A 27655-nucleotide genomic window follows, 5' to 3' on the forward strand; every position below is an offset into this window, starting at 1 on the left:
AATTTTGAAGAGAGCATCACAAAAGAAGACAAGCAAATATAGTATCATAATTCCTGAATGATGACAAATCACTGTTTAAAGTCTTGAAAGTGTCCTCAGAACCAGAGCTCATAATAATGTGGTTTGATGTTCTATCCTTACAGTAGATATTCCTTTTTCTTTTTCTTTTTCTTTTTTTTTTTTTTTTTTTTTTACCCCAGAAGATCTTGATTAAACATTTAATTATGAGGGAAGGTCAGGGTGAAATTTATTCTTCTCATTGTCCCAAATGATATTAATTCTAATAGTATGTCAGGAGAGCTAGCAATTAGGAATGGGCTTGGACTGGGATGTCCAAACAATGATTATCTTCCAAAGTTTTCTTTCATAATACAGTGACCTGGTGTTTTAAAGTTGAATATTTATCCAAATGTTTACTAACTTGAAAACCAGTACATTTAATTTAGTTTCTACTTGAGGCAGGGAGAAGTGGTAGCAACTGTTGTTAGAATATGAATCACATTAGATGGTTAGGTAGACCATGGAATATTTTCCTGAATTAAACTATTAAGCCATGTATTTCCTTAAAAGCTGTAAATCACCTTAATTTCAGGGCAAATATCTAAATGTAATGATATCTTCTGCCAAGTGATCTTTCCTTCACATTTATCCGCTAGCCAGAGACACTGTCCAATCCAGTTCTCCTTGAAGTTTGAGAAATGTGGCTCACTTTACAGCAATGAGCATTAAGATGAAAGGACTAAATGAATACAGGGCAACTTTTGAATGAAGATGGCATTTACCAAACATTACCTATGCACGTTTTCTCATCCGAATCAAGCTGGTGTCCATGGTTACAGGAACAAAGGGGCCCACCAACTGTATGTTCACAGTGATGGGAACAACCACCATTGTTCTTTTCACAGCTATTGACAATTTCCAATTCAATCCCTTTCCAAAACAAGCAAAAGATGGTTATTAACATAACAAAAGAGAAACCTGAATATATGTCAACAATAGGCACACTTTCTCTGTTGAGAGGATGACAAACTTTATTGGAAATTTATCAACACTCTGTACATATAAAAGTAAAAGTCTGAGAACTATTTAGCATTGTAAATATCTATACCATATTGGAATACTAATAAACCTATAAGTAATGTTAAGTTGACCAAGTGATGCAGAAAGACCAGGACAAGTCCATCTGTGATTATTAAACACTTACCTTAAGGTAACTTAGGGAATTCTCAATATCTTCAGGATATAAAAAGTACATGTATTGAATCAACAACCAAAAAGCAAATAGGTTGTTTTCCAGCTGACGTTTCTTTCTCAGCTAATGGCATGTTATTATCTGTCCCTTTTAGGGTGGACAAGCACATGAAACTACTGTTAAAAATAGCCTTGGGACAAAAATGTGTAAGTAAAACCAATGAATTAGCTGATCACACGTAATTAGTGTCATGTGGGTATATTAATCAGTTTTGATGTATATTATTCATTTGTTATATTACCATACCATTACTTTGAAAACTAATTTGCAAATCCTGCTACATGCTACCAATTGGGGACATACTGGTTAGCTCTGGCTTTAGCATATGGATTTCGACTATCCTGAGCAGGCAGGCATTACCGTCACTGAATTTCTAAGTGAGGAAATGAGAAATTAGAAGAGATTTTGAACCATTGTTACCAATATGGAATTTAGATAGTCTGACTACTGTTTTTACCACTGGAGTCCATGTTTCTTCATTTGTGTTAGGTGGACACACCCTGTCTACTGAGAGTGCCTACACTGATTCATTCTCTTCCAGTCTTCATTCCTGAATCCTTCAGAAAAAGAAAGTGGGAAAAGAACAGGACAAGAGTATTGGGATTGTGGTATTTCTCAAAAGCATAAATCATCATTGAAACTGCATAGATATTGGCTACAATTCTTCATGATCCCTGATCCTCGCTTCCAGTTCTGGGCAGATGCAGCCCTGCACACTCCCAAAGCATCCTGTGCATATCCCTGTCATTGGGCTTAGTCCACTGTGCCATCATCGTCTTGCATTACCCAGCTCATAACAGATGTTTAAAATGGGTTTTGAATGATTGAATAAACTAAAGACGGATTATGCTAATCAATTATTGTTGAAAGCAAGAACCCTTTTGAGTTTAGAAACAACTAGTTTAGGACCGAGCAAAATCGGGAAGCAGAAAGAAAGATTAAAATTGTGCAGGGAACTGATTTTTTTCAAACACTTTAAAACACACACTTTAGGGTGACATATTTTTACTTAAGAGTCTGGTAGTGGAGGTAGGTACACACATCTCTATAAAACAGAATTGAGGTTTTTTCCCTCCTTCTTACATATGACTTCCCCTGTCAGTCTTACTTTAAAGTACATAAAATCATGTTTGATATCTTAGGGTTCATCACATCAATCTCCATTATTTTTTAGAAAGATAAATGCAATGTTGATTGCTAAGCACATTTAGAGCATTGCTGGTGTTAAAAGTCAGGTCTCCCAGGCCAGTTTTACTACCATGTAATGTTAACTTTCTCAGATTGCTTTCATGTAGAGTTTAGATAAATAATTGTTTTAAATTTCCTTTTTGAATGATACTATTAAATGAATTAATTGTATTTATTTGGACAATATACTATGCAAATGAAGACTTAAAATAACATTAAAACTTTTGCTTACAGATTAGAAATATGAGGTTCAGGAAGGATGAAGAAAACTTACCCAAGATAATAGAGTTAATCAGAGGGAGAGTCTCACACTTCAGAACGATTTTCCTATATAATATTATGTGTAAACAGAAAATGATTTGAGCAGCAGGGCAACCTATTCCACTGAAGGGTAAAAACAGTTCTAAGGGAGGTAGCATGAACAATGGAAAGAACACAATGTTTAAAGTCAGAAGAACTGGCACTTGAGGGTTTTTGGATAATAGCACATTATTTCTTCTCTCCTTCTCAGTTTTTACCCATTATTAATGTAGGGATTGAGTTATGTTAAGGTTTGAAAACTAGTGGCCTGCAGAGATAGAGAATTTGACCACTAAGATGTTTTAAAAATTTTTTATAAATTTTTTTATAAAGTTCTGGATTTTCACCTTCTCTTTCCTCCCTTCCTCTTCCTTCATTTTTTTTTTTTTTTTTTAAACCAGGAACTGAACCCAGGGCACTCAACCCATTAGCCATATTCCCAACCCATTTGATTTTGAATTTTGAGACAGGGTCTCCCTAAGTTTTGGAGAGTGGCTTTGAAATTATGATCCTCCTGCTCGGCTTCCTGGCTATTGGGATTACAGGCATACACTACTGCACCTGATTTACCTTTTCTTAAAAAATGAAAAGTTTCCTATTTTTAAAAATGAATTAAAAGCTAATAACCTCACAGAACCAGCTCCAAGTCCCTGAGCCAGTGCACGGCTCTAAAATAGAGCCTCAGGGTGAGTCTTCCCTACCTGGTGAAGCTCGGCCGGGCGGCAGGCCCGGATTCGGGCGGCTTATTAGGGCAGGGCAGTTAGAGTCTCCCCCAGGCAGCCCTGAGCACTCTGGTGGTGGGCTCCTCCCACAGGGCCAGATTCTCCAACATCTCGGAGCAGGCCCCTCAGTGAGAGCCTTTCTGCACAGAACCAGCTCCAAGTCCCTGAGCCAGCAGGCAGCAAGCTCCGGCCAGCCCCACCAGCAGGTTGCTTCAGAGACCAGGACAGGGCAGCCAGGGACTTCCCCAAGCAGCCCAGCTCCCTCCAGCGGGAAGTGCCTTTCTAGGCTAGCTTCTCGGAGCAGACCGCCCAGTGAGAGCCTTTCTACACAGAGCCAGCCACAAGTCCCCAAGCCAGTGGAGACCTCCAACCCACAAGCAGCCTCTGGGACCAGGGCAGGGCAGCCAGAGACCTCTCCAGGTCTCTCCCTGGAACCAGTAGCGGGCTAGGGGCAGCTTTCTTTGGAAGAACAGCATTATCAAGTTACCCCAAGACTTCAGGCTATTGAAGGCTGGGAGGTGATACACTGGAAATCTACAGGGACACTATAAGCCAATAGAGGAAATCTGCAATATCACAGAGTCCCACTGACATCTGACCAATATGAGAAAACAAGGGAAGAAAATGTCCCAAACAAACCTAGATACTATATCAATAAAACCCAATGACAGCACAGCAGAAGAAATGTCAGAAAGGGAGTTCAGAATGTACATAATTAAAACAATCAGGGAAGCAAACGAGGAGATGAAAGAGCAAATGCAGGCATTGAAGGAGGAGATGAAAGAGCAAATGCAGGCATTACATGATCGCACCAATCAACAGTTAAAAGAGCAAATACGGGAAGCAAGAGATCATTTCAATAAAGAGTTAGAGATACTGAAAAAAAACCTAGCAGAAATCCTTGAAATGAAGGAAACATTAAACCAAGTTAAAAACTCCATAGAAAGCATAACCAATAGGATAGAACACCTGGAAGACAGAACCTCAGATATTGAAGACAAAATATTTAATCTTGAAAACAAAGTTGACCAAAGAGAAAAGATGGTAAGAAATCATGAACAGAATCTACAAGAATTATGGGATATCAAGAAAAGGCGAAATTTAAGAATTATTGGGATTGAGGAAGGCTTAGAGAAACAAACCAAAGGAATGAACAATCTATTCAATGAAATAGTATCAGAAAATTTCCCAAATCTGAAGAATGAAATGGAACACCAAGTACAAGAGGCTTATAGGACTCCAAATATACAAAATTACAACAGACCCACACCAAGGCACATTATTATGAAAATACCTAACATACAAAATAAAGACAGAATTTTAAAGGCCATGAGAGAAAAGAATCAAATTACATTCAGGGGGAAACCAATAAGAATATCAGCAGATTTTTCAATCCAGACCCTAAAAGCTAGAAGGGCCTGGAACAACATTTACCAAGCCCTGAAAGAAAATGGATGCCAACCAAGAATCTTATACCCAGCAAAACTTACTTTCAGATTTGACGATGAAATAAGATCCTTCTGTGATAAACAAAAGCTAAAGGAATTTACAAAAAGAAAGCCAGCATTGCAGAACATTCTCAGCAAAATATTCCATGAGGAAGAGATGAAAAACAACGATGCAAATCAGCAACGGGAGGAACTAGCCTAAAGGAATAGCCAAATAAAGGAGAAACCAAATCATGTCAAAAAACAAAAATGAGTCAAATGACTGGGAATACAAATCGTATCACAATAATAACCCTGAATGTTCATGGCCTGAACTCATCAATCAAAAGACATAGACCAGCAGATTGGATTAAAAAGAAAAATCCAACAATATGCTGCCTACAAGAGACTCATCTCATAGAAAGAGATACCCATAGACTAAAGGTGAAAGGATGGGAAAAAACATACCATGCACATGGACACAGCAAAAAAGCTGGAGTATCCATCCTCATTTCAGATAATGTGGACTTCAAGCCAAAACTAGTCAGAAGGGATAAAGAAGGACATTACATACTGCTTAAGGGAAGCATAAAGCAGCAAGACATAACAATCATGAATATCTATGCCCCGAACATTGGCTCATCCATGTACATCAAACAAATCCTTCTCAATTCCAGAAATCAAATAGACCACAACACAATAATACTAGGCGATTTTAATACACCTCTCTCACCGCTGGATACAACGTCCAAACAAAAATTGAATGAAGAAACCATAGATCTCAATAACACAATCAACAATTTAGATTTAACCAACTTATATAGAATATACCATCCAACAAAGAACGAATAGACTTTCTTCTCAGCAGCACATGGATCTTTCTCTAAAATAGACCATGTTTTATGCCACAAAGCTACTGTTAGCAAATACAAGAAGATAGAGATACTACCTTGTATTCTATCAGATCATAATGGATTGAAAATAGAAATAAATGACAGAATAAAAAACAGAAACTTCTCCAATACTTGGAGATTAAATAATACACTATTATATGATGAATGGATAAAAGAAGACATCAGGAGGGAAATTAAAATATTCTTAGATGTAAACGAGAACAAAGACACATCATATCAAAACCTCTGGGACACTATGAAAGCAGTACTTAGAGGAAGATTTATTTCATGGGGTGCATTCAACAAAACAAGTAGATATCAACAAATAAACGACTTAACACTACTGCTCAAAGCCCTAGAAAAAGAAGAACAGATCAACACCAAAAGTAGTAGAAGACAGGAAAGAGTTAAACTCAGATCTGAAATCAACGAAATTGAAACAAAAGAAACAATTGGAAAAATTAACAAAATAAATAGTTGGTTCTTTGAAAAAATAAACAAAATTGATAAACCCTTAGCCACACTAACAAAGAGAAAGAGGGAGAAAACTCAAATTACTAAAATTCAGAATGAACAAAGAAATATCACAACAGACAGGAGTGAAATACAAAACATAATTAGAAGCTATTTTGAAAATCTATACGCCAACAAAACAGAAAACCTCAACGACATCAACTTTCTAGAGAACATATGAATTACCTAAACTGAATGAGGAGGACATACACAACTTAAATAAATCAATTTCAAGCAATGAAATAGAAGAGGTCATCAAAAGCCTATCAACAAAGAAAAGTCCGGAACCAGATGGGTTCTCAGCCGAGTGCTACAAAACCTTTAAAGAAGAGCTCGTTCCAATACTTCTCAAAGTATTCCATAAAATAGAAGAGGAGGGAACTCTCCCAAACTCATTCTATGAAGCCGATATCACCCTGATACCTAAACCAGACAGAGACACATCGAGGGAAGAAAATTTCAGACCAATATCCTTAATGAACATTGACGCAAAAATTCTCAACAAAATTTTAGCAAATCGCATACAAAAATATATTAAAAATATAGTGCACCACAATCAAGTGAGTTTTATCCCAGGAATGCAAGGTTGGTTCAACATCCGGAAATCAATAAATGTAATTCACCATATCAACAGACTAGAAGTTAAGAATCACATGATTATTTCAATAGATGCAGAAAAAGCATTTGATAAAATACAGCATCCCTTCATGCTCAAAACACTAGAAAAAATTGGGGTAGTAGGAACATTCCTTGACATTGTAAAGGCCATCTACGCTAAGCCCATGGCCAATATCATTTTAAATGGTGAAAAACTGAAAGCATTCCCCCTAAAAACTGGAACAAGGCAGGGATGCCCTCTTTCACCACTTCTACTCAATATCGTCCTTGAAACTCTAGCCAGAGCAATTGGACAAACCAAAGAAATTAAAGGGATATGAATTGGAAAAGAAGAACTCAAACTATCCCTGTTCACTGATGACATGATTATATATTTAGAGGAACCAGGAAATTCCACCAGAAAACTTTTAGAACTCGTTAGTGAATTCAGTAAAGTAACAGGTTACAAAATCAATGCTCATAAATCGAATGCATTTTTATACATAATTGATGAATCTTCAGAAAACGAAGTTAGGAAAACTACCCCATTCACAATAGCATCGAAAAAAATAAAATACTTGGGAATCAATCTCACAAAAGAGGTGAAAGACCTCTACAATGAGAACTATAGAACTCTAAAGAAAGAAATTAAAGAAAACCTTAGAAGATGGAAAGATCTCCCATGTTCTTGGATAGGCAGAATTAATATTGTCAAAATGGCCATACTACCAAAAGTGCTATACAGATTCAATGCAATTCCAATTAAAATCCCAATGGTGTACCTTACAGAAATAGAGCAAGCAATTATGAAATTCATCTGGAAGAATAAGAAACCCAGAATAGCTAAAGCAATCCTCAGTAGAAAGAGCGAAGCAGGGGGTATCGCAATACCAGATCTTCAACTCTATTACAAAGCAATAGTAACAAAAACGGTATGGTATTGGTATCAAAATAGACAGGTAGATCAATGGTACAGAATAGAGGACATGGACACAAACCCAAATAAATACAATTTTCTCATACTAGACAAAGGGGCCAAAAATATGCAATGGAGAAAAGATAGCCTCTTCAACAAATGGTGCTGGGAAAACTGGAAAACCATATGCAACAGAATGAAATTAAACCCCTATCTCTCGCCCTGTACAAAACTCAACTCAAAATGGATCAAGGACCTCGGAATCAGACCAGAGACCCTGCATCTTATAGAAGAAAAAGTAGGTCCAGATCTTCAACATGTCAGCTTAGGACCAGACTTCCTTAACAGGACTCCCATAGCACAAGAAATAAAAGCAAGAATCAACAACTGGGATAGATTCAAACTGAAAAGCTTTATCTCAGCAAAGGAAACTATCAGTAATGTGCAGAGACAGCCTACAGAGTGGGAGAATATCTTTGCCACTCATACTTCAGATAGAGCGCTAATTTCCAGAATCTATAAAGAACTCAAAAAACTCTACACGAAGAATACAAATAATCCAATCAACAAATGGGCTAAGGAAATGGACACTTCACAGAAGAAGATGTACAAGCAATCAATAGATATATGAAAAAATGTTCAACATCTCTAGTAATAAGAGAAATGCAAATGAAAACTACACTAAGATTCCATCTCACCCCAATTAGAATGGCGATTATCAAGAACACAAGCAAAAATAGGTGTTGGTGAGGACTGGTGGTGTTGCAAATTAGTGCAGCCACTCTGGAAAGCAGTATGGAGATTCCTCAGAAAGCTTGGAATGGAACCACCTTTGACCCAGCTATTCCACTCCTTGGCCTATACCCAAAGGACTTAAAATCAGCATATTACAGAGATACAGCCACATCAATGTTCATAGCTGGTCAATTCACCATAGCCAGATTGTGGAACCAGCCTAGGTGCCCTTCAGTTGATGAATGGATAAAGAAACTGTGGCATATATATATACAATGGAATATTAGTCCACCATGAAGAATGATAAAATTATGGCATTTGCAGGTAAATGGATGATATTGGAGAATATCATGCTAAGTGAGATAAGCCAATCTCAGAAAACTAAAGAACGAATGATCTCGCTGATAAGCGGATGAGGACATATAATGGGGGATTGGAGGGGTTAGCGTTAGGCTTAGGGTTAGGTTTAGGGTTAGGGATAAGGAGGGTGGTAAGAATGGAAGAAGGAAGGACTGTATAGAGGGAAAAGGGGCGTGGGAGGGGTGGGGGGAAGGGAAAAAAACATAATGAATCAAGCAACATTGCCCTATGTAAATTTATGATTTAAAAAAAAAAAATCAGAAAAAAAAAGCTAATAACCTATGTTATAGTCATTCCAAAAAATAATATGGCATTTTTGTATAAACTTAAATATACTCTTATCCTGTTACCTTGCAATTCTAGTCCTGGGTATGTTTATGCAAGAAACTATATGAAAATATTTATAGTAGTTTTCATCATAAATTATCAAAAAAAACCCTGAAAAATGTCCTTGAAGGGTTAAGTAATAACCTAGCTATGACATATTCATATAATAGAATACTACTCACCCCAGAATGGAACTCTGGTGAGCAACAACTTAGCTGACTTAAAGGCTTATTTAAAGGTGTATGCTGGAAGAAAGGTTCTATACCATGGGATTCCACTTATCTGACATTATTGAAGAAAAAACTAGAATTCCAGTGATGAAGATCAGATGAGTGGTTGCCAAAGGTTAGGGGTAGGGAACAGGTAGCAAGCCACAAATAGCACAGGGAGTTTTCTGGGAGTATGAAAATGTGCTTAATTCCAATTGTAATAGTGGTTATAAATCTATGCCCATGGTAGCATGGATGGAACTATGTGATACAAAAGGAGATTTTACCATCTGCTAATTGAAAACATCCAATCAGGAGAGAAAGTAATCCTTCTCCAGTTAATGTCACACTGCCTGATTTCTAGCAGTACTTGGCATCATTGACCAAGTTCTTCCATCTTTTCTTAGATTTCCTCACAGGAAATCACATTCTTCAGGTTTTCTTCATACTTTCCTGTACATTTCAGCCTTTCCTGACCTTCTGTCATATTCTAGTTGCTAGGTGCTGAGGTCCCAGCCTCAGTTCTCTGTCCATTCTTCTAGATGCCCTCCATTTGTAGGTGATCCTATTCTTGCTCATGGTCTAAGCACTACCATCCAGCCCTCTCCTTTATAAACCTCCAGATTATTCTATCTAGTTAGAACATAGGCAGAATCTTACAACTTATCAGATTCATTTGGCCTTTTAAAATTTACACAGTGAAGACAGAACTCATGATTTCCAAATATACCCCATCTCGCTGTCCCAAACTGTTCTTCCACTGAACTCCACATTTTGGAAGTAGTAATTCCCATGTATCTCTTTCCTGAATTCCCAAAGCAAGGATCTTTGGAGACTCTTCTTTTCTTTACATTTACATTAGCAATACTCAACTTTACTTAAAAAATAAATCTCAAATCTGTCCCTGACATCTCTGCTGCTACTTCCTCAATAGAACTTTTACACACACACACCCCATGGTCAACTCCCAGAAGTACAGTCACACTATTGGTACATTGTAATTGTACACGGTAGTGTGATTCATTGTGATATGTTTGTAGATGCATATAACATCATGTGGTCAATTTCGTTCCCTACTACATTTCCTTTCCTTTTCCTCCTTTCTCTCCTGATACTCTTCCTTTGCTCTACTATTATCCCTTTTATTTTTAGGAGTTCCCTTTTATCTCTAGCTTCTACAGATCAGAGAAAACATATGACTGTCGACTTTCTGAGACTGGCTGGTTTTGCTTAATGTGAAGTTTTTCAACTCCATCCATTTTCCTGCATACAACATAATTTCTTCTTTCTTTATGTCTATGAACTTTTTGTAAAAAATGAATATCATAGCATCTCACTGCTTATTCGAAACCACCCAGTGCCTTTTCATCCCATTTAGAATAAAGTCCTAACTCTTGCTAGATTTTGCCCAGGCTTCATGGCCTTGTATGATGTACCCCTTTCCTCTCCCTTCTTTCCACTCTGATCTCATTGCTTGTTTATCCCCCTACTCACTGTTCCAGCCCAGATCGGCTTCTGACCAGTTTCCCAAACACGTCAAGCTCACCCCTACCTTAGGGTCTCAGTTCTTACTGTTGTCTCTTCTTGGTTCTTCTTTTCATTACAAACAGACTGAATATTCCTTATCTGAAATGTGTGGGACCAAAATGGCTTCAGTTTTTAATTTTTTTCAGTTTGCAGAACATATGCTTATACCTAATGAGATATTTTGCAGATGAGATGCAAGTTTCAACATGAAAATCATTTGTTTCCTAGCCACTTTATACATGTGTCCTGAAGGTAATGTTTGTGCAATATTTTCAGTGCACCTGTGTTTTGATTACATCACACCACATGAGGTCAAGTGTGGAATTTTCCAATGTGCCGTCAAATCAGGGCTCAAAAGTTCATATTTTGGAGACTTGGGAGTTGATATTTTTGAATTAGAAAGAGTCAACCTGTATTATCAATATGGGACGTCACAGTACATATTTATTTGATAGCTCTTCCATTTTCTATCTTTTCTATATGAGTTTATGTTCCACAAAGGCAAGAATCTTGTCTGACTTGTTGATCATCATGTTCCTAGGCTGAGAACGGTGTCTGGCACGTGGTGGGTGTTCACTAAGCACTTGGTTAGTGAATCAGTAAATCCAGACACATTGACAGGAGTGTCTCCTCCTTCTGGACAACACTTAGTAGGAAGTAAAAAGTAAGTGTCCTCTTCAGTACCAGAATTCCCTCTCCAGTCAACACAGTGCCCACAGCTCCTTATTTCCTTTTACTCAACCTTCTTTATACATTTCTGTTTAGTGCCTGTCTTGTGTTGGTGTTAAGAGTTTTGATTCCTGGAGTAGATATATTATATTTAAAATACCAGAACCTGCAATACATTCTCCAATATGTATCAGAATTTCAGGGGGGAAATCCGTAGAAGTATTCATCTGAAGAACTACATGTGAACTCCTTTCGTTCTAGCTGGTTTCCTGTGATATTACATCAGTACAGTTCTATGTCTGCTGGTAGTAATTTAAATGACAAATTAACCATAGTATAGTAACCTCTTTAAAAAAAATATATATGGGACTAAGCCAGGTGATGTACATCAGTGATTCCAGCTACTTGGGAGGTTGAGGCAGGAGGATTGCAGCCTAGGTAACTTAGTGAGATTCTCTCTCAGATAAAAAAAATATAAAGGTCTAGAGATATGACTTCGTGGTAGACCACCTCTGGATTCAATCCTTAGTTCTGAAAAGAATATATATGTGTACACACACACACACACATATATGTGTATATATGTATACATATGATTATGCATGTGTATATATATGTATGCTTTATATCTATACATGTGTATATATGTGTATATGTATATTTGCATCCACATATATGTATATGACTAAAACAAGTTCAAACTCATATCTACAGCTGCCTACAAGAAGTAATTGACATTTTGAGTTCTTGGTCCAGATGACAAATAATGACTTAATATCATACTTCTTTTGAAAAAAACATACTTAAAAAATGATGCTCACAGATTCCCATTGGTATCGAATACATTATTTTCAATAAGTATGCATGGAACTTAAGTTTAACTGTATTATGCACTCTTTTGAAGGAAGTTTTATCTAACATGCTATGTCTGGAAGTTTCTAACTTCTAATAATTGGAAATTAGTGAGAGCTACTTCATAGCACAGTGTGAAGATTTAATGGTTATAGTATAAAATGTTTTGAGACCTTCTCTGAAGAAATTACATCAATATAAAACACTGTTTTCTAGGTAAAAGGTAAAGCAAGTTCCCTAAAATACACTTGTTAGATGATGGGCAATAATTCATTGTTAAATATTACTATGCTTGGAAAAGATTTATTCTACCTACAGGTTTTGAAATACTTCATAATACAAATTTCCACCAAGAAGGGCTTATATGTCAGTAAATACTGAGGTCTGGTGATGACTGCAGAAAGAACTTAGCCAAACAGTCACATAATGGAAATAAAAATAAAAATATATTTCCACTAAATGTATTCAACTGTAGGGCAAGTTCCTTTCTGAAGTAAATTCTACAGAAAGCCTATAGCTCATAATCATTGCCAATAATGACCCCCTCTGTCATGATAACTGAGAATGCGCCACTCAGATTGCAAAAGGCTTATTTCATTCATTTGTAAATGTATTCATCCCCTAAAACTGTGTCCATATTTAAAAACCAAATATTAATAATAAAGGAAAAAATCCACCAACATTTTCTCTCTCTTCCTGAAAGGATTCCTTAGGGCATTCAGGAAAAGATTGACTTTAGAAGTTGTATCTTAATTAGTAGTCAATTTTTTCCTGCCATTTTATTTAGTTTGTTCTTTGGAAGGCAAATATCACTGAAGCAAAAACTTCAGTCTACTAACACTAGAAATATATCAGTAGACTTGAAGGCCACACTGGCAAACCAAGAAACATAGAACTTTATACAGAAGAGACTAATGAATTCAGTGACCTTAATAATGTCTCTTCATGAGGAAGCTCAGTTTAAAATGCTAAAATACTGGGGCTGGGATTGTGGCTCAGTGGTAGAGTGCTTGCCTACCATGTGTGAGGCAGTAAGTTTGATTCTAAGCACTATATATAAATAAATGAATAAAATAAAGGTCTGTCAACATTTAAAAATTTAAAAATTAAATGCTAAAATACTTTTTCTATTTATCACTACTGTATCTATGCCTCTTCCTGGTTAACAATAAAGAGACATATAATGCATATAAACAGATGATGAGGTTGAAAGGGCAGTCTATATAGAACTAAAAGACTCTAGTTCCATTCCAAGTTCTGTCACTTGCTGATTTTGTGTCATGGGTTTTTGGTGTTAATGTTGAATGGACAGTTTACTAACATGGAAAAACTGAGAAGAGCATCTTTGGGACTTAGACTCGTAATCAGCATTTTGGTTTTGGCTCTATCAATTTTGACTTTACAAGTCTTACAAATGAAGATATTGGGTCTATAGTTAATTATATTCACATGTAGTTAAAACAAGAGAGGCACTGGAAATACAAATTTGACATTGAACTAGAACACAGACAGAGAGGAAAGCTAAGAAAGTATATTACCACAGAAGGGAAATGAGAAATTTAAGAAGACTAAAGGTAGTCCACTGTGTTGAAAGATACTGAGAGGCAAAGGAGAATAAAACCAGAGAAACTGCCATTTAATCTGGCAATGTGGAGGTCCTGGCTGACCATGGGTGGGTGGAGATGGAATCCTGATTAGTATGGGCTACAAGATGAGAAAAAGGAGACACTGATTATAGTCATCATAAATTTTGCTTTCAAAGTTCTAGTGGGCTGTGGGTCCATGTGAACATACCTTAAAGATAGAAAATACTTGACCATGTTTCTATGTTGATGAGAACATTCCAGAAGGCAGAAATGACTATTCAGAAAAGGGGGGGATAATTGCAAAAGCAAAGATATGGAGATGTTAAAGATAGTGGAATCCAAAACACAATGGAGAAGATGGCCTTTGAGAGTAATAGGGCCAACTCTTTCATACTAATAGAAGTGAAGGCTTTCCATGTGATTCTATGAGAGACTTTGGGAGATTGTTGGCATCATAGATTGCCTACATTTTTGGATGAGGTCAGAGATAAGATGGGATAAAGGCAAAAGTATGGAGAGATGGTAAAAACTATTTGGAAGAGAAAGGAAGGTAAAAGTGATATAACCTGGATATATCACTATAGATGGGTTCAGCCATACTGCTTAAGCATTTGAGAGTTATGACACGGAATTTAAAGTGAAACCAGTTAGCACGACTGTGCTTTCAACACAGCAAAACTCTCCTGCTCGCATATAGATATGAACTAACGAAAGAAGGGAAGAAGCCATTGGGAGAAGGTAGGATCTGAAGATGAAAAATTTTATTGTTGATATACCAAGACCACATAAGAAGTAGAGATGAAGAAATCTGCCATAAACAAGAGAACAATTTCTGTAATTTGAAAAAGAGGATGGGGAGAAGTAGAGATGAGTAAGGATGGGAAATATTGAGAGAAAAAAAAACTTGAGGAATTTATATCAGATAGCTCTAAGCTAAGTAAAATAGGAAATGTATTCATCCACAGATGAAATGTGTTCATCCACAGTTGGGAAGATACAGCTACCATGGAGAGCTCAGCACAATAATATTGTAACATAGTCCTAATAAAGGGCATGTGTAACTGGACTTAGATAAGGAATAAGCTAAGGTCAAAGGACATGGATCAGAACTATTTGAAGAGAAGAGGTAGAGGGATGCATGAGACAGAGAAGGGAAAGATAGGATGAGCTTCTTAAAGAGGCAAGCTGAGTGACAATGGGGGAAGAAGCAGAAGGGCCAGGGCACAAGGAAGGCATCTGGGCACCCACTGAGTTGGGCATGATATTGCAACCTAGAATTTCTCCTTCCACAGAGTGTTATTTCACTCCTTCTAGTTCCTTTTCTTTCGGTTTTGTAGTGATTAATAAATGCCACATGGCAGCAGTGATAAAGGAAGGCAGACGCTTCACAAAGAAGAGCCATGAGCCCGAGAGTCCTGCCTCAGGATGCCTGAGGCTCAGTCCTTGCCAGCCCCATGGCAGATCATTTTGCCAACCATTTTCTTCTGACTCCGAGCCCCTGTTCCTTTTTCTTTTGTTTTGTTTTGTTTTTGCTGGGGATTGAACCCAGGGCCTTGTTCTTGCAAGGCAAGCACTCTACCAACTGAGCTACATCCCCAGCCCCATAAGCCCCTATTTCTTTACCTGTAAAATGAAGGGGGCTGGACTTCTCATCTCTCACCCCCATCCCACCCCAGGAGGAAATTTTCAGAAGATTCTTTTTTGGCAAGATATGCAGTGTTGTTCTTCTGTTTATTGCATTTATTTAAAACCAGTCAAACATACCCATTTCCTGTGCAGCAATGGTGGCCACTTACTGTAACACTGCTGTCCATCAGCTCCCAGCTCAAAGCCAGGATGGCAGGCGCAGGTGAAAGACCCCACTGAGTTCACACAGTGATGACCACAGTGAGCAAGCCCTTCGGTGCACTCATTTATATCTGTAGAGAGAGACACACCAGTCATGTCTTAGCAGCTCTAATTAAGACTTCTTTGTAAACTATAAAAATTAATTACCATTTATCCCCTGGCATTCAATGAAGGGACTAATACCACATGGGCTCCCTATTCTTAGTGTGAAGAGGGCATTTGTAAATAAACCAACTGCTCCTGACATTACTCCTTCTGTTGGTCTTATGCTCATAAGCACATCTATCTCATCTATCTATTAGAACCTACAGTTATCTATTAATTGGAAAAACAGAAAAGAAAAAAAAAAAAAAACAGGTCACTTAATGCAAATAAAAGTTATCAAAATTTGTCTTTAGGAATATATATCACACTGTTAATCAAAAACAGCACCGTTCTGATTTAAATTAGACAATATGTGTAGCCACTAGGAAGGCAGGTTTGGGGCCTTTATATGTAGAAATTCATAGTTTCTGTTGTCAAGGGAATGTTAGAAGGCAGGACAGGTGAAAGCTGGTCCCTTCTCTCTCTCCTGGTGTTGACCATCAATTCTGTTCATGTGACTTCAGTTTTGAGGCCCAGATAATCTTTGCTTCTTCCTTTTAAAATGTCAAGTCTCATCATAATTTTTTTGACTAGGATTTCCTCTTTCTACTGTCCTGCGTGTCTCAAGTCAAGGCTCAGAAGAGAAATATTCATTCTTCTAATAGGTTTATAAAACTCTAAACAGGCAGTAGTTTTAGGGATAGATTTTATGAAATCAATGTATCAGATTTTAAAAGTTTGAAAAAGATAGTAGGGATAGATGTATCCTACATATACATATCCTACATGCCCTACGTATGTATGTATGTATGAATGTGTATATATATGAATCCATCTGTCTGCCTATTCATATTTGTCAATTTTCAACTATTTAATAAGACCTTATTCTATTCCAAGTGCAGATATGTGGAAAGAGAGGCCTAAAGCAAAATATGTTCTCCTTAGCATAGTCGGCCAAGAGAATCCATAAAAATATTTTATCTTAGTTTTGGCTTAAAGGAATAAAACAAACTTAACACTAATTTTTGTCTAATTATTTTCAATTTCTTAAAATGTTTATCAGTTCCATAAGTCAGGAAACATTTCTGTATTTTTATAATTAGTCAAAATAAGCTATTTCTCATTACATGAAAATGTCATGATAAAAAAGAAGGATTCTGTGATTTTTCAGAAGTTATTAAAACAAAGAATGTCCCACAGGAATGATTTCCTTCATCTGTCCTCGTCATGGAATAATTTATCCCTTTCATCTTTGAATTGAAGTATGACTGTTTTGCTATTTCTGAGAAACAGAAATGTGTAACCTTGTATTTACAGAGTTCCTTTCTTTTTTATTTTAATTATTCCTACCTTCTGAGAACATTCATTTGCACACACTTGCTTTTCAAAGGTTATCCCCACCTTCCGTAGTCTGTAATAAAAATCTCCCTGTGCGGTTATGGAAGGTTTTGAAATATTAATTCTAGAAGTCACTTCAGAATAAAAAAACAGAAAACAAAAAGCATTAATTCTGAAGCTACACAAGGTCTTTTTTTTTTTAATTGTAACTAAGAATTTCACTTAGTTTTATAGCATTATAAAAATACCTTTCAGAGTGATCAAATAGGAATTTAAATGTTCCTTTTTACACAGAAATGAAAACAGTTCTGCGCCTAGCTGTTCTGCCTATTCAAAACTGAACTACCACAAAATTTCAAACAATTACACAATTAAGCCATCAATTCAGCTTCCTACCTGCACAGGCCTTTTTGTCTTCAGACAGCTGGTACCCTGGGTGGCAGGCACACCTGGCCACGCCATTCTCACTCTGACACATGTGAGCACATCCATTCCCACCTATGCAGGGGTCCATCTCTGAAAGCAATTAAGCGGTGAGAGTTTACAATTCATTCAGTTTAGAAAGACGAGCAGAGTGGAAGGACAGACAAGAACCAAGCAGGCATGGAGCCCCTGGATTCCCCCTGGAAAGATGGAAAGGACTCCACAAAGTCCTTTCCCACTTTCTTGTAGAACTTTTTCAACAAAAGCTTTTCCATTTTATGATCAGAACCTCAAACTCAGACTAATCTAAATGTAGATCAAGGCCAAAGAATAATTAATTTATTGTCACCCTTCCTGCCTCCTGCTCCCTGGTACCTAAATTAGTGAAGAACCAGCAGAAACTCCTTCAGATACCTCTTCAACTTTTCTGCTTTTTTGAGTCAGCAGGATCATCCTTAGATAAAGCCTATCTCTTCCACTAGCTCTGCTCTGCCTTTGAACAAGCAGTCATGGTGTCAGGAGAAGGCAGTCTGGGGAGATGGAGATTCCTAACTACAGAAGGCACACAGATAGTACTAAAGAAGTTCAAATGCCACCACTGTAATTAAATCAGCTTGCCTTCTCTCCACTTCACTTGATCCTGTTTCAATCATTCTTAGTCATATTATTTGGAAATTCAAAGCAATGGGAAGGACCTATCAGGACCTATCAGGAGTTCCTCCACACAGAGCTTATTTGTCAGGTTTTAAGTTAAGTGATTCTGGCCTGATTCTATGAACACACCTGCTGGAACAGGACCAGAGAACATCCACTCCTTCCCCTGTTTGCTCATACAAAGTCCAGGCTTTATAAAAATATAAATAATGCATACAGAACAATATACATTGTGCTGCTTCTTACTCTTTGGATACAGAGGTATTGAGGTGAAACAGATGAACCTGGGGAGTATTATCATTTGAACAACATTTTCTGAATTATAAGCATGTTTTTCCTTTTATTTAGACCTTCAATTCATTTCAACATTTCATAGTTTTCAGTATACTTATTTGTACTTTTTTTTGTTAAATTTGTTCTTATGTGTCTTATTATTTTTGATGCTCTTGTAAATGGAATTAATTTGCAATCTCATGTCTGGATCGTTCATTGATAGTATATGGAAATTCAATTTATTTTAATATGTCAATCTGGTATTCTGCAACTATGTTGAATTCCTTTATCAGTTTTAATAGGATTTTAAATTGTAATTCTCAGGATTTTCATTTTAAAAATCTTTCTATTTATTTCTTATTTAATTATTTAATTGTACATATTTATTGGGTGCAATGTGATTAGAGATTTCTCTAGAGAATGTAATATCATATTATGTGCAAAAAACAAATTATTTCTTCCTTCTCAAACTGGATGCCTTTTATTTTATGTTCTTACCTTATTGCTTTGGCTGGAACCTTCGGTACACATGCTGAATAAACATATAGTCTGAATGAGCTGACACCCTTGTTTTATTCCTGGTCTTAGAAGGAAAACTTTTGCTATTTCACAATTACAAATAAGTATGAATAATGTCATCTATGTTTTCCGTTAATAAACTCCATTTACTGGGTTGAGGAAGTTCCATTCTATTTCAAATTTGTTGGATGATTTTATCGTGAAACAATATTACATTTTTAAAAATGCTTTTTTCCCCTCTTTATTGAGAGGATTATGAGGTTTTTGTCCTTTACTCATGTGCTTTATTATATTAATTAATTTTAGATACCCTATTAATCTATATTTCTGACATAAATCTCACTTGAGTCTACAGAATAACACTTCTATATGTTGTTGGATTTGATTTGTTAGTATTTTGTTGAGTATTTACACATCTATACTCATAAGAGATATTAGTCTATAATTTCTTTCTTGCAATATCTTTGGTTTTGATATCAAGGTAATACTGTCCTCAAGGTATGAATGTGAAGTGTCCCCTCCTCTTCTATTTTTTGGGAAAATTCATGAATGATTTGTATTAGTTTTTCTTTAAAGGTGTATTGTCTTTCACCATTGAAATATCTCACCTAGGACTTTTCTTATGGGAAGCTTAAAAGCAAGTAATTCAATCTCTTTACTTATTATAGGTCTAATCAGATTTTCTATTTCTTCAGAAGCCAATTTCAGTAATTCATATTATTCTAGGAATTTATCTATTTCATCTAAATTTGTCCTTATAAAGTTGTTCATAACACTCCCTTATTTTATTTATTTCTGTGGGGTCAGAAAGCAGGATCTATCTTTCATTCTTGGTTTTAGTAATTTAAGTCTTCCCTCTATTTTCCTTCATCTGCCTAGCTAGGAGTTTGTCAATTTTATTGATCATTTCAAAGAAACAACTTTTGTTTTCATTGGTTTTCTCTGTTGTTCTCTATTTCATTCATTTATACACTAATCTTTATTACTATTCTCTATTTCATTAATTTATACACTAATCTTTATTACTGTCTTCTTTTTTACTTGCTTTGGGTTTGGTGTTTTTGTTTCTCCACCATTTTAAGGTGAGGTGTTAGGTTATTGGTTTAGAATCTCTTTTTCTTTTTTACTACAGGCACTGATAGCTATAAATTTGCCTCTATCACTACTCTTAGCTGCATCCCAAAATTTTGTTAAACTGTGTATTTATTTTTGACTCATCTGAAAGTATTAGCTAATTTTTCTCATGATTTTTCCCTCTGATGTATTGGTTATTTAGGAATGTATGACTTACCTTAAAATTTTTCTAAGTGTAGTTTTAGGATCACAGTGAAATTGAGAGGAAGGTACAGAGATTTTCCATACACACTACTACAGTTTGGAACTGAAGTGTCACCCAAAGGAGCATGTATAAAGCATGTATGGTTCCCAGCCAATGGCACTATTGAGAACTGGTAGAATCTTTAAGAGGTGGGGCCTTGTTGGAGGAAGTTACAGACCTGGTCTTCTAGAGAGGATATTGGGAACCTGACCCTTTCCTCTTATTTTTGCTTCCCAGTCACCCTGAGGTGTGCAGGCTCCTCAGCCAAATGCCCCCACCATGATATGCTGCCTTGCCACAGACCCAAAGCAACAGAACCAACAGGACTGGAACCTCTGAAACGGTGAGCCAAAGCATTTCTTCTTTTTGAAGTTGATTTATCTCAGGTATTTATTACAGCAATTGAAAGCTAACATGCACCCTCTGTCCCTGCACATGCATAGTCTTCCCATTATTACCGTACTCCACCAGAGTGGAACATTTTTCCAAATTGGTGAATCTGCTGCATTAACACATCATAAGCACTTAAAGCTATAGTTTGACATATGCCTTTGGTAATACACACTCTATGGGTTGAAACAAATGTAGAATGGCATATATTTACCATTATAATATCATGCAGAGTATTTTCACTGCTATAAAAATTCTTTTTCTTCTGCTTACTCATTCCTCTCCTCACAGCAATTCCTGGCAACCACTGTTCTTCTCATTATCTCCACAATTTTGTCTTTTGAAAAATGTAATGTAGCTTAAATCACATACTATGTAGCTTTTTCATATTGGCATTTTTCCCTTCTATTAATTATTATTATTAACACATATTCATTGTGGGATTCCTTGTGACATTTCCATGCATGCATATGTCATGCACTGATCATGTCAATCCATCCTTTTTCTATGCTCATTCCTAAACTTTTACAGGCAGTCTTCTCATTTCAAAGTAATTCTCCACTTCTTTCAGGTAATTTTTATTTTCAGTTTCCACATAGGTGAAAGAGTGTATCTTTCGTGATACTTGTCATTCTGTATCTGACTTCTTTTCTTTTTTAAAAAATTTTTATTAGCTGTTAATGAACCTTTATTTATTTATATGTGGTGCTGAGGATCAAACCCAAATGCTCTACCACTGAGCCATAACCCTAGCCCCTGTCTTATTTTCTTGATGTGTCCTCCAGTTCCTTCCATTTGGTTGCAAATGATAGGATTTCATTCTTCTTTATGACTAAATAATACACCATTATATATATATATGTGTGTGTGTGTGTGTGTGTGTGTGTGTGTGTGTGTGTATGTATTTATATAATTTTTATTTGTATGTTCATTTGTTGACAGGCACCTAGGCTGATTCCTTAGCTATAGCAAGTAAAGCACAATAAATATGGTCATGCAGGTGTCTCTTTTGTAGGCTGACTTCCTTTCCTTCAGGTATATACCCAGTATGGAATAGCTGCTTTATCTATTTTTAGTTTTTATGAGGAATCTACAAGAGACTTCCAAAGTATTGCACTAATTTAAATTCTCACCAACAAGGGTTTTTATTTATTTATTTTTTTTACTCCACATCCTTGCTGACATAAAAATATTCCAATTGGAGTGAGATGATACCTCACTGTAGTTTTGATTTGTTTTCTTAATTGCTTATGATATTGAACACTTTTCACAAATTAACTGGCTATCCATCTTACTTCTTTTGAGAAGCATCTATTCAGATCATTTGCTCATTTTAATAGTTTCGTTTGTTTCTTTTAGTACTAGGAATGGATCTCAGGGCCTCTCTTACATGCTAGGCAACCATTCTACCACTGAGGTACATCTCCGATTGTTGCTTTTGTTTCCTCTACTTTTGAAATCCAGTCTAAAAAAATTATTACTTGTGCCAATGTCTTGAAGCATTTCCCCTACGTTTTTATTAAGTAGATTAAGGTCTTACATTAGGTTCGTCATCCATTTTTAGTTGCATTTTATACAGGGTGAGAGATAGGAGGTTGTTTCCACCTTCTGTATGTGGATATCCAGCACCATTTATTTAAGAGGTTGTCTTTTGTCCAGTGGAATGTTTTTGACAGCTTTGTTGAGAATCAGTTGGAAGGAGTTTTGTGGATTTATTTCTGGGTTCTCTATTCTGTTCCTTCAGTCTTTGTGTTCATTTTTATGCCAATACCACGCTGATTTTGTTACTATGGCTCTGTAGTATGTCTAGAAATCAGGTATTGTGATGCCTCTTTACTCTTTTTGCTCAAGATTCCTTTGACTATTCGCAGTCTTTTGTGCTTCCTAAGAATTTTAGGATTTTTCCTAATTCTGTGAAGAATGTCATTGGTATTTTCATAGGGATTTCATTTAATCCACAGATTGCTTTTGGTAGTATGACCAATTTAATGATATTAATTTTCCCAATCTGTGAACGCAGGAGGTCTTTCCACTGTTTAGTATCTTTAAATTTCTTTCTTCAGTGTTTTGTAATATTTACTATAGATGTTTTTTCACTCTCTTGGTTAAGTTTATTCCTGTTTATTTTATTTTTATTTTTGTGGCTATTGTGAATAGGATTGTTTTTACTATTTCTTTCTCAGTAAATGCATTATTGGCATGTAGAAAAACTACTCACTTTGCATATTTATTTTCTATCCTGTTACTTTACTGAATTCATTTATTAGTTCTAACAGTCTTTTGGTGAAATCTTTGTGTATGTGAGTCTGTGTGTGTATGTATGTGTGTATAGAACCATATCATTTACAAACAGGGATACTTTGACTTCTTCCTTTGCTATTTGGATGCATTTTATTTTGTTTTCTTGCCTAATTGCTCTAGCTAAAATTTCTAGCATTATTTTGAATAGGAGACATGAGAATTCACACTCTTATGTTATTCTTAATCTTAAAGGAAATGCTTTCAGTTTTGCCCCTTTCAGCATGATATTAGGTATGGGTCTGCAATATATAGCTTTTGGTATATGGAAGTATGGTTTTTCTACACCTAATTTGAATTTATCAGATCACTTCTCTGCTTCTGTTGAAATGATCATATGATTTTTATCCTTTTTTTTTTTGTCATGTACTGTATGCATTCATTTCCATAAATTGACTCATCCTTGAATCCCTGAAATGAATTCAGCTTGATCATATTGCATGACCTTTTTTGATGTGCTGTTGAATTTGATTTGCTTGCATTTTATTTTTCAGGATATCTGCAAATATGTTCATCAAGGATATTAGTCTATAGTCTTATTTTTTGTTGTTGTTATCTCTGTATCAGGTTTTGGTAACAGGGTATTACTAACCTCATGGAATGAGTTTGGAATGCCTACCATTCCCCTTTCAATTCTATGGAATAGTTTAGGAAATATTGGTGTTAGTTCTTCTTTAAATGTTTGGTAAAATTTAGCAGTGACCCCATCTAGTCCTGGGCTTTTCTGTATTGGGAGACTTTTTATTGCTGATTCAATCTCATTACTTTTACTTGTTGATTCAGGTTTTGTTTAAATCCTCTTAATTCAATTATGCTAGATCACATGTACCCAGAAATTTATCGTTTCTCCAATGTTTCCATTTTGTTACATAAAATTTTTCAAAATAATTCCCAGTGATCCTTTGAATTTCTGTGGTATTAGTAGTAGTGTTTCCTTTTTCTTCTCTAATTTTATCTATTTGAGTCCTCTCTCTTTCTCTCTCTCTTTCTAAAGATCTGTCAGTTTTGCTTATCTTTTCATTTTTTAGACTCTTCTTATTTCTGCTCTTATCTTTATTGTTTCTTTCCATTTACTAGTTTGATTTTCTTTCCTTTTACAACTTTATTCTTGATTTTCTGAGACCTTAAGATGCATCACTAGATTGTTTTTTAATTTGAGACCTTTTTCTTTTTCTTTCTTTCTTTAAATGTAAGCATTCATTGCTATAAGCTTTTCTCTTAATACTGTTTTTTTTCTGCATCTCACAGGTTTTGGAATGTTTTCTTTCCATCTTCATTTGCTTCAAGGAATCTTTAAACTTCCATTACAATTTTCTCAATGACCCACTGTTCATTCAAAATGGTGTTGATCAGTCTCCACATATTTGTATAACTTTCTAAAGTCTCTCTTGCTGTTGATTTCTAGTTTCAATCCACTGTGATCAGAAAAGATACAGGATGTTTATAATTTTTTAAATTTGTTAAGGCTTGATTTGTGGGTTAATATATGGTCCATTCTAAAGAAGGTTCCATGTGCTAATGAAAAGAATGTGTATTCTATAGCTTTTGGATAAAATGTTCTTGTAGATGTAGTGTAGTTTAACTCTGATGTTTCTTTGTTGATTTCTTTGTCTGGAAAATCTATCCATTGGTGAGAGTGGGGTATTGAAATCTGCGAATTTTATTGTATCAGAATCTATCCCTTTAGGTCTACTAGTGTTTGGTTCGTAAAATTGGGTACTCCAATATTAGGTCCATGTTGACTTATAATTGTTATTTCTTCTTGATGAATTGATTCCTTGATCATCATATGATGGCTTTTTTGTCTCTTCATATTATTTTTGCCTTAAAGTCACAATACTATCAGGCATAAATGTAGCTATTCCTGGTTGGTTTTCAATTCCATTTGATTGGAAATGCATTTTTCATAATTTTACTTTTGGTCTGTGTCTATAATCAGTTGCTTATAGGTAGTGCATTGTTGAATATTTTAAATACCATTTACATTCAGAGTTATTGACAAAAGGAATGGACTCATACCTATAATTTTGTTGAGCTTCTATTTTTTTAATGGTCTTTTTTCATTTTTACTCTCTCATTCATCTTTGAACTTGGATGGTTTAACCTATTAATAATGTTTGATTCTTTTTTACTTCTCATGTGTGTATCTACTCTTCTAATGGGATTTTTATATTCACATATTTTCATGATGGTGGTTATTTTTCTTCTACTTCTCAGTATAGGGCTGCATTAAAAGCATCTTTTCTAGTGCTGGTCTGGCAGTCTTAAATTTCCTTTGCTTTTACTTACCTAGGAAGGACTTTATTTCTTCTTTGGTTCAGTAGGGTAGACTTGTTGGGTATAATATTTTGGTTGGCAATTATTTTCTTTCAAGACTCAAAATACATTATTTCATGCCCTCTTAGTTTGGGGGTTTCCTCTGAGAACTCTGGCATTGATTTAATAGGGTTGCTCTTAAATGTGATTTGGCAGTTTTCTTTTGCATATTTTAAAAAATTCCTTTGTCCTGTAGATTTGACATTTTGACCATAATATGTAGTGGTGAGGATTTTTTTTCTTTTGTCTAGATTAGGTTCCATTGACTTTCTGGATCTCAATGTCCTTGTCTTTTCCAAGATTAGGGAAGTTTTCTGCTATTATTCCATTGAATAGGTTTTCTAGGCCCTTAACCTTTATTTTTCCCCTTTTAGGTATGCCAATAATATGAACATTTGATTTTTTTAATGATGTTCCAAATACATGGCATGTTCTTTTCATTCTTATTTTTTCCCTTATTTCTGTCTAATTGTGATATTTCGAAATACCTGTCTTCAAGTTCTGATATTCTTTGCTTTACTTTGTCTAGTCTGTTGTCAAGGCTTTCAAAAAAAAATTTTTTTTTTAAATCTGATTCATTGGGTTCTTCATTTCCAAGATTCTTGAATTGGTTCTTTTTCAAAATATGTTTGTTAAATTTCTCATTCATATCCTGAATTGTCTTTCTAATTTTATTTAACCATTTATCGCATTCTTTTGGAATTTATTGAGCTTTTTAAAGCCCGTTTTTTGAATTCTTTATTAGTTGTTTCATCCACTTCAATATTTTTGGAATCTATTACTTAGAGAGTTTTGATAATTCAGAGGTGTCAGATTTCCTTTTTTTTTTTTTCACATCTCTTGTATTCCTTCATTCATGTTTGCATAATTGGTGAAATGGATATCTTACTACTTGTATGGGTTGACTTTCTTAGTAAGTGGCTTTCTCCTGAAGATGTGTTTTGGGGTATTGATTTGTTAGGCAATGTTGAGTTTATTTCCAGTGTCATAGTGTAATCTCCTGGTCGTTCCTGAGCTATAATTAGTCAGTTTGGGCACAATCTGTACCATATTAGAGTTAGAGAAACCCACTGTTTCTATTCATTGTGTAAAATAGGAGCACTACAGCAGTTTAGACAGGTATGTGTGGACACCAGAATGCCTGGGGTGTACTCTGTGTGGTTACTCCTATAATAGAAGTGGGGTGGCCCTGTCAGGTGATGGGGGCTCCTCAGGTACTGTTGATATTGGCTGTGTCACTTGAATGGAATTGTGGTACTGGCTCCTTGAGTATGGGTATGGGGTCCGAAGCGCTTGTCCTCTGATTACACACTGCTGTGGGTCCATATGCTTTGCAGGGAATCATAGAATCCCTTCTGTGACATTTATACTCATTCTTATCAATAGTGCATGATTAGACAAGTGTGGGGCTAGCTGATTCAGGGGGTCCATATAGGTGTCAGTGGTAGCAAAAGTAGTATTATTCATCTTTGTAGCTACTGTGGAAGAGCTTAGGGCTATAACTGGAGTCGTGGTAATGTTACTGAAGACTTCCTAGCATGCCTCTGTGGCTAAGGGAACAGCGGAAACTCAAGAGTTCTTTCTGTGACTTGTTAGTGTCACTGAGAAAGGGTTGATGGAAATCACCTGATTACTACCTTCAGTCCTGAAACCCATGTGAAATCACACATGACTTGTGCCCCTAGTCTCAAAGGTCAAACTCCCTGATTCCCTGTTTTTTTGGAGGCAGCAATCTCCATCATCCTCCACATTGAAGCATTCATTTCCCACTGTGTAGAATTGTCAGTGGTTCATGTTAAACTACTCTCCCCAACACCTAATCAAACTGGATTATGAGTCAGCTACCCAAGGAGCCAATGCAGTAGATGTTTGTAGGGTCTCAGATATGGGAATATGCAGGGGTTTCTGACTACTTTGGCAGTCCAAACTCAGTTATCTCAAGGTGGCTTCTGGCTATAGCACCCTAGGGGCACAGGTTACTAGAAGATGAAGTGAATTCCTTTTTCAAAGAGCCTGGATTTTTTCACTTAGCAATATGTATTTGCATTTCCTCTATATTTCTCAGAACTTGATAGACCATTTATTTTTACTATTAAATAATATTCTATTGTTTGGAGGTAG

The 27655-nt window shown here is 35.9% G+C and overlaps 1 protein-coding gene across 1 annotated transcript in view; it reads right to left on the reverse strand.

Annotated features, from left to right (window-relative positions):
• Positions 1 to 27655, reverse strand: part of LOC306637667 (EGF-like and EMI domain-containing protein 1) — a gene marked incomplete at its 3' end in the record, with an annotated part of 604663 nt that overhangs the window by 85806 nt on the left and 491202 nt on the right. The window contains exons 7-9 of the mRNA XM_079100439.1: positions 17740 to 17859; positions 15870 to 15992; positions 793 to 930 (exon numbers count right to left, since the gene is read on the reverse strand). Of these exons, the coding sequence (XP_078956565.1) occupies positions 793 to 930; positions 15870 to 15992; positions 17740 to 17859 (381 nt within the window). The remainder of the gene's footprint in view (positions 1 to 792; positions 931 to 15869; positions 15993 to 17739; positions 17860 to 27655) is intronic.

Source organism: Sciurus vulgaris (assembly GCF_902686455.1).
Source record: "Sciurus vulgaris genome assembly, chromosome: 10".
NCBI classification, from domain to species: domain Eukaryota; kingdom Metazoa; phylum Chordata; class Mammalia; order Rodentia; family Sciuridae; genus Sciurus; species Sciurus vulgaris.